We start from the raw sequence: 6,000 nt of genomic DNA, 5'->3' as shown, positions 1-6,000 counted from the left end.
TTGCTTTAACAAACTCTTTTTTTTTTTTCTATTTTTTTAAATACCCCACCAAAAATAAAAAAAAAAAAAAAAAAAAAAAAAAAAAAAGAAAGAAAGTATTTTGATATTGTCACTGGATAATTGTTCTTATACATTTTTTTGTATTTAATCAAAGGTGATGAAAGTTAGAAAAATCACATGGGCATAAAACATGAAAAATGTTCTTATATTATTGGCTGCCATTCTCATAACATCAGCAATTTCAGACTTGTGATCAAATCTTACAATCCTAAAATACAGTAATTTCATTTACTTAAGTTTATCAGATAAACAGAACTCTAGATAAACTGCAGATTTCACAGCAGTTATTTTGAAACTAACAAGGTTTGCAGCTATTACATATACACTGTGTTTACAAATACACACATGCATAACTACAGAGGTATAAGCCAGACTGTGAAAATAACTGATAACTCGTACAAACACTAATTTGGGACATACTTCTATTCCGTTCTTTACGCATCCTGATATTCCACAGACATGAACCAAAGAGAATATCTTAAAAAGTCTTATATCCCCTAGACCACAAGAATATCCCTCACTGAAAGCCTGCTGACCAATAAAAATACATAAAACAGCCATTATCTGGTCTGTTTCAACCCCTGAGCTCAACAGTTGGAACACTTACAGGTGCATGTATCATGACAAATCACAAAGACAAACATATTTACCTCTACATACATATAACATTCTCTAATTGAAAAACTGGACATACACTTTCAGTCCTACAACTACTTGGCTACTGTCGATTTCATACAAGATTTCATTAACAGGTGTCTGAAATCACAAATGATGTACATATATTATTTTTCCATTACACCTGTAGAGATCATCAAAATGCTGTTAGCACAAAGGAATATAATATTCATCATCTCACATTCACCGATTGCTTCAGAGTATGAAGTTAGTTTAGAAACAAATACGTTATTTTAAACCCCAAGGTTTACATTCACAGATTTTTGTATGTCAAATCACTCTGCATTTTCTCTTGCTACTACACTTTACACTCTTCAGATACAGAATATTTGTTTTTAAATGAGATTGCTTTTTACAGAAAAATCTTCAGAGGAAAAACTAGACCTCCTGACGTGAGCTTTAGGTTTGGAAATCACCTGTTTGAAGCACTCAGTTTCCTTGATGAGCAGAACAAGAACAACCTCTCTATGCTTCATAGCAAGATGTACAGGGGGAAAAAAAATTGTAAATATATATAAAATAAGTTTTTTTTTTTTTTTTTTTTTTTTTTTTTAAGTGCCCTTTCATTGCTTTTTCAGTTCTGTTCAAAGACAACTTGCGCACAGTTTGTTTACCTAGAACTAGTCTAGTTGTCTAGTCAAATTGCTGTATTTGATATTATAATCTTCATTTTTCTACGTAATACTTTTTTTTTTTTTTTTTAATTTTCAGACTCTTAATTGAAGGCTGCTAGTATTCTGATGAATGCCCACATTCTATTCCATGGAGCAGAAGTGGAGGAGAGCAAGTACAACCTGTGGTAAGTTTGCTGCACCCACTTTCCTGTCAGCAGGCAGTTCTCAGTAGTGAGTTGTACTTGTCATTCCCACAGCCTCAGCCAAGTTTCAGGCACTGCATGCACCAAAGACTAGCCTTCCCTTAAAATCTATACTCTTCTTTTTTGCCTCTGCCAAAAGACAACTCGCTGCCTTGAAGAAGGTTTCAATCAGTGCTAGGACAAGACCTCCTGCTTTTCTCAGGTAAATCCTGAGAACACACAAACCGTGTTCATTAAATAACTTTTCCATAAGAAGCAAATAACAGGTAATTGGAACCAGAAGGGAAATAACTAAATGTCAATAAATAATTACAAATCCTGTTCTAAAATTCATTGATTTATTAACATGTTCCTTATTTACCACAAAAACCTAGTTAATTTCTTTGACTGTAATGTAAGAAACTTTTTACACAAGGTCTCTGGTAATGACGCAAACGATAAAATTAGAAGTAAAATAATCAAACTCCTTTGGTTATTAATCCTCATTGCCCTGTGGGACAGAACACATTTTGCAGTGCTATGCACCATTTCTCTGCAGGTAGCAGTACCTTCCTGTTAGGGTCTCCTGTGCACAAAGCACAAATATCTGCACTGCATGCACAAGCACATTAATTACTAAGTGATGCTGACAGTCATACAGGATGCAGAAGAAATACTGTGCACAAATCTGAGCATACACTGCTCTGAAGAATGACCTCTATAAGTGACAGCTCTTTTCCAATCAGAATAAAGTTAAACAAAATAGAACACCTGAAACTGGAAGCGGCTCTCTGCTGCTCCCTGGTGGTCAAAACTCGGCCCACTACAACATCACCAGCACTTTCAGTGAAGAGAAAAGCAAAAAGAAAAGCTTTTTTCCCTAGGATTCCAGTAACATTTTTGAGTTACAGGCTAATCAAATTCCATAGCTTTAAAGACTACTATAAAGGGAAAAATGATGAACTGCAGCACATTGGAATCAGAATATCTTTATTAATTGATTTTACATATATAAGGGACAGAGTCACAGCAATGCTGAGGTTAGAAATCCTCTAATCCCAGTATCTGCTCAAAGCAGAGCAAACTGTTCAGGGAAGGGACAGTTTCTTACATACTTCTCTAGCATACAATTCTGAGGCTATTTTTCCAGTTTCCTGGATATTCCTTCCAATATAATAAAATTTGCTCTCATACAAAACCAAACCAAAAATAAAGAAAGCAATATTTGGATTGTGATGATCTCAATTTAACAGATTCATCATTATGATCCCTAAATGCCTGTCAGTGAAATAAAATATCTCAAGAATCATAGCTTTCCTAGCAGAGGCAAGGAATAATGACCATTCTACTTACAGATGCTTACATCTGCTATACACCGACGCCTATCCATGCTTTATCTTCCTACATCCTTCCAATAAACAAACCCAAAAAAACAAACCCAAAAAACAAAGCCCTTCTCTTTCATCTAGCTACATCCTGGCAGCTGTAGTCAAAAAGGTGATTCCGGGTGGATTTCCCTCAGAATGGTACTAAACTTCTGTACAGAAGAGTAGTGAGAGAAATCCCTAACGAGCAAAGATCAGCAAGAGAAATCCCAGCAGTTCTTTCAGCACACTTTACTCCTCCATCAACCTTTAGCTTCTTACGTTTGCTTCTGCAGACGTAACTGTTTAGGTTTAAACAGTCTGGGAAAAAAACTGTTCCTGCTAAAGGATTTAATACGGTCACAAGCAAATCTAACACTACTCTCTTGTCTGGAGATTTTAATCCCAGGCGTGAAGAAGACTGAAATAATAAAAAACATAGGTACCACAGGGTTCTCATTTCTTGTGAGAATATTCTTTTGCTTGTCTTGAGGTTCTTTTAAATACCTAAAATGTCCTCTCATATGCAAAAAGAAAACATTTGCAGAAGAATATGAACTCATATCTTACTTGTTCTTAACAGACATTGAGATATTAACAAACACATACTGACATGACAATTACATAGACCCACACTTAGCAAGAAGAATGGTATTTTCCATTTCAAAAGGGCAGTAACAGAAATAGAAAAATATTTTCTTTCATGAGCCACGTTTAAAAAAAAAAATCATAAAAAGTTTTCAAGTTATAAAGATAGGCCAGATAAACTAACTTAAGGTCTTTTCAAACCTTACTGATCCTATGAATGCAGGACCCTACCAAGGCCAGGCAGATCAACCTCAGGTCTTTCTATTAAAATATCAGAGTGGCTTGGATAAGAGTCTTTCAAATGAAGACCGATTCAGACACTGCACTGGAAGCAGACCAAGAGGAACACAGCTTACTTTGTCAGATGCCTCAGAAGCCAGCAGGTTGGTGGCCAAGGTCTGCAGCTTCTGGTGTGCCACGTTCTTCAGGGCAGCCAGGCTGCGCCGTGTCATGGCCTGCTTCAGGTTGACAGCAGGGTGGCTCAGGGAGTCCACAGCTGCAGGCAGCGCCTCATCACAGGCATTCAGGATTTCAACTGCTGTTATTCCCATCACACATCTGTCCAGAGCACCTTCAAGCATCATGAAAAACAGCAGGTTAAGCAAGAACAATGCAGAATACCCCCAAAATCACAATACAACGGGATGCAACGCACATAAATTTCAGAGGTGCTAACAGCTATTTTTAGTAGTAATATTCCTCAAGGAATGGGATTTCCCCAACTTTCTAACAGGTTGAAGTGTGCAAAGAAAATATTAATAAAAATCAAAACAAGTTCAAAAATAAACAGTGTGATCCTGCACTGCACACACTGGAGACTGCATGGGCCCAGCATGGAGCAGAATCTTGTTCTCAGCTCTTTGATTTCCCTTTGCCATCCTCCAACTATCATGGCTTAAACATCCCATGATGGATGTCAGATTCCTTTTTGTTTCCTAAAGCTTCAGAAACAAACAAAACAAAACAAAACAAAACAAAACAAAAAAATAATAAAAATAAAAAAAATCACCAAGTGCCTTTGGTTGGAAAAGATCTTAAGGATCAATTAGTTGCAACTCTCTGCTACAAGCAGGGTTGAAATTCTCATCTCAATTTCACAGAATCACAGAATGGCCCGGGTTGCAAAGGAGCACAGCGCTCATCCAGTTCCAACCCCCTGCTGTGTGCAGGTCACCAACCAGCAGCCCAGGCTGCCCAGAGCCACATCCAGCCTGGCCCTGAATGCCTCCAGGATGGGGCATCCACAGCCTCCTTGGGCAACCTGTGCCAGTGCCTCACCGTCCTCTGGGTGAAAAACTTCCTCCTGATATCCAACCTAAGCCTGCCCTGTCTCAGTTTAAGACCATTCCCCCTTGTTCTATCACTATCCACCTAAACAGCCATTCCCCTTCCTGTTCATATCCTCCCTTCAAGCGCTGGGAGGATTATTTCACAATAAGCTGAAAATAATATTCAGGTATTATTGTAGGTTTGGGATTTTTTTCTTTAAGTGAATTTAGGCGTTAGAAGGTAGTTACATACAGCACAGCCTTTTTTTCCCTCACTTTCTCTCCTTCAACAAAGACATTTCTTACAATCAAGCTTGCAATTTCATGCCTTGTTGCCCATTCTGTTCATCTGTCTTAATCACTGTCTTCTAAAGGGAAGATCAGCCCCCTTAATAACAAAGGAAAACAAACTCTAGATAAACAAACAGAATTTAGCACTATCCTTCACTTTACAGAAGAAGATACTAATGATTCTTAAGGTGCTGAACTTCTACGCCAAACTTTCAGGCAAACTGAGGGAGCATACATGCTGACAAACTGGAAAGTGGGAAAGCAAACATGAAGAAGGCCAAAGCAAGTTAGGCTTCTCCAAAACCAAGTAAGTCATTTCAAACACTGAAGTACATATTTAACAAAGGTTTATTTAATCTACAAACTTTGAGAACATGGGAAGGGAAAGACAGAAAGCGTGAAAACAATTAACACTTCTCTCAGATGCAACTTACACAGATTACCAAGCATTATTAAGAAAATTGATTAAACAACATCTGACTGTAACCATACCAGTATCCATTTGCCAGACGTACACGGACCCATCAGAGCATCCCACCACCAGGTAGTCATCAGAAGGCCTCCACTTGATCACTTGAATAGGAAAGAGGTGGCGGGATGCCAGCATGATGCACTTTTTCTCACGCAGACTGAGAAGACCTACAGAGTGATCACTGGCCACAGAGCAAATACAGTGCTGGACTCTTGCCTTCAAAAGAAACAAACAGATACAGATTAATCCTAATGGAGGCAGTTTGCTTTTAATACTCTCATCTCCGCTGAATCAAGCATAACGATTAACAACGTATTTTCTAAGAAAAACACAGGGACAGAAATACACAGCAGAACTTGCTGTCATCACTAGGAACAGAATCCCACTGGACCAAACTCTTCCAGAAGCAAACCACTCACAATTGTAAAGTCAAAAGGCTGTCAGACCAGCCATCTCTGCAGAGCTGAGGAGTATCTCTACCTTGAA

General features: G+C 38.1%; 1 protein-coding gene across 3 annotated transcripts in view; it reads right to left on the bottom strand.

Annotated features, from left to right (window-relative positions):
• Positions 1-6,000, bottom strand: part of WDR7 (WD repeat domain 7) — a 113,062-nt gene that overhangs the window by 85,050 nt on the left and 22,012 nt on the right. For all 3 annotated transcript variants that reach the window (XM_042831205.1, XM_042831204.1, XM_042831206.1), the window contains exons 13-14: positions 5,535-5,730; positions 3,840-4,054 (exon numbers count right to left, since the gene is read on the bottom strand). In XM_042831205.1, the coding sequence (XP_042687139.1) occupies positions 3,840-4,054; positions 5,535-5,730 (411 nt within the window). The remainder of the gene's footprint in view (positions 1-3,839; positions 4,055-5,534; positions 5,731-6,000) is intronic.

Source organism: Centrocercus urophasianus, unplaced genomic scaffold, assembly GCF_019232065.1.
Source record: "Centrocercus urophasianus isolate 14NV4802_14NV808 unplaced genomic scaffold, USGS_Curo_1.0 seq_35, whole genome shotgun sequence".
In the NCBI taxonomy this organism is placed as follows: domain Eukaryota; kingdom Metazoa; phylum Chordata; class Aves; order Galliformes; family Phasianidae; genus Centrocercus; species Centrocercus urophasianus.
This window is presented reverse-complemented; position numbering and strand designations above follow the sequence as displayed.